Source organism: Microtus oregoni, unplaced genomic scaffold (assembly GCF_018167655.1).
Source record: "Microtus oregoni isolate MIOR12 unplaced genomic scaffold, Mior012 000002F_ref0000024, whole genome shotgun sequence".
Taxonomy (NCBI): domain Eukaryota; kingdom Metazoa; phylum Chordata; class Mammalia; order Rodentia; family Cricetidae; genus Microtus; species Microtus oregoni.
In genome coordinates, this window is record NW_024543061.1 from 9,074,984 (window position 1) to 9,077,044 (window position 2,061).

General features: G+C 36.8%; 1 gene segment (V, D, J or C); it reads left to right on the forward strand.

Annotated features, from left to right (window-relative positions):
* The first annotated feature begins 363 nt into the window (after nucleotides 1-363).
* On the forward strand, nucleotides 364-932 carry LOC121435249. The segment is given in 2 exon segments: nucleotides 364-412; nucleotides 607-932. Coding segments are annotated over 2 exon segments (375 nt in total).
* The last annotated feature ends 1,129 nt before the right edge of the window (nucleotides 933-2,061 follow it).

Here is a 2,061-nt window from a genome sequence, read left to right on the forward strand (position 1 = left end):
AATCAAGTTGTGTTATCTTAGATAAAATTAAAGTATATTTCAAATTAGACAACTCGACTACTTTGTTAATACATATTTCCAACTGATTTATTCTACATTGTTAGTTTTTCCATATCCTGCTAATCTCTCATCTGTCAACATGTTTTGCTTTATTACTTTCACTTCTGATATAAAAAGGAACTTTTTAAATTATTCTTCAATATTTTTTAAGCTGACATAACTGTCTCCTTTATGTACCCTGTTAGACAGACCATGGTATTTGCATACTGGTCTCTAGGGAGGACCATGTTTTGCTGAACTGAGATAAAAGCTCAACTGTGTTCTCACCATCATTAATAACCTTCCTTTGTTCATCTCCTCAAAATGATGTGTCTTGTCCATTCCCTGTTTCTGCTGATATTCTGGATTTTGGGTAAGGATAGAGGGAGATAAAAGCAGAGAATGGGAGAGAGGGTGAACTCTGGATGCCAATGTTTTCCATGATAAACATGTAATATTTAGTTATGTGACAATTAGAAATTAAAGATAAAAGATCTGTCCTAGGATGAAGATTCTGACTTATTCCCAATTTTCACATGATTTTTTGCTGCTTTATTATAATTTCAGAAACCAGTGGTGATGTTGTGATGACCCAGACTCCACTCTCATTGTCACTTACCATTGGACAATCAGCTTCCATCTCTTGCAAGTCCAGTCAGAGCCTCTTACACAGCAATGGGAAAACCTATTTGAATTGGTTCCTCCAGAGGCCAGGCCAGAATCCACAGCATCTAATTTATCAGGTGTCCAAACATGACTGTGGGGTCCCAGAAAGATTCAGTGGGAGTGGGTCAGGGACAAATTTCACTCTTAAAATCAGCAAAGTGGAGCCTGAGGATTTGGGAGTTTATTACTGCATGCAAGGTACATATTTTCCTCCCACAGTGATGTAGACCCTAAGAAATCCTCTTTGCTTGAAGGGGCCTAGCTACAATGTACTCTTTGACTGTAAAGTAGCATTTAACTCTGTATCAGTGTGAAATAAAGGCACAAGGGAACTTAGGCAATTGTTTGGAGCTCAGAAGTCTGGCTAGACTGGTCTTTCTGAATTAGGGATTTGGGTAGACCTGAAATGAGATCACTTTCTGGTCCATCAAGATAAAACAGCCAGGGTATTGCCTTTGCAAAAGAATAAGACCATCTCATTATTTATTTTATTTTTGAAAATTTCAAGCATTTATTTTTTACCTTTAATTTCTTGAGCTTAATTTTTAAAGTTTCCCTTAAATGCTTTATGTGTGTTTGCTAAATTCTTATTCAGCCTTTTAAATGCTGAAATGTTTATGTCATATCCTCTTTTAATGTTCTAACTAGTCTTGAGAGCATTATTTTAAATATCTTTTAGAAGCAATATATATATATATATATATATATATATATATATATATATATGAATGTATTTAACAGTATGCAAAGTTTTGCAATCTGTATATTTTTTTCTTTTTTTGTAATCAACATCATGAAAGTGTGCCAGTGTCCCAATGTCACAAGTTTTGGAATCTCTGGATTTATCTATCTACAGGGACGTGCTTTTTTTTTTTCAGTCTAGTGTGTTACTTCCTTTCCTTTGCAAACCAGGTTTGGGACAGGATATGAGAGTTCCCACAGCCTTATCAGGTATCTTCATTGTTTCTCAATCTGTGTAGGTTCCATATTCCTCTGTATCTTAGGGTTGGCATTGTATTGCTCATGTAATTGACACTTTGGTGAATGAGAGCACATTATGGTAGAGTAGGTACTTTCTAAGAAGAAGTAAAAAGATGAACCCAAAGAAGAACATATATTTATTCTCCTGGATATTGGTATAGAAAAGATCACCGGACAAAAGTAGGGAGCACGTTGGTGAGGGTGGGATGGGGAGAAGGTGAGGGGGGGGGAGAAAAGGGAGAAGGGGAGAATTGGGGAGAGCTTCGGAGTATGGGATGGCTGAGATGGAAGAAGAGTGGATGTTGGAGCAGGGAACAAGATATCTTAATTAAGGGAGCCATTTTAGTGTTGAGAGGAGACTTGCCTCTAGAGCAG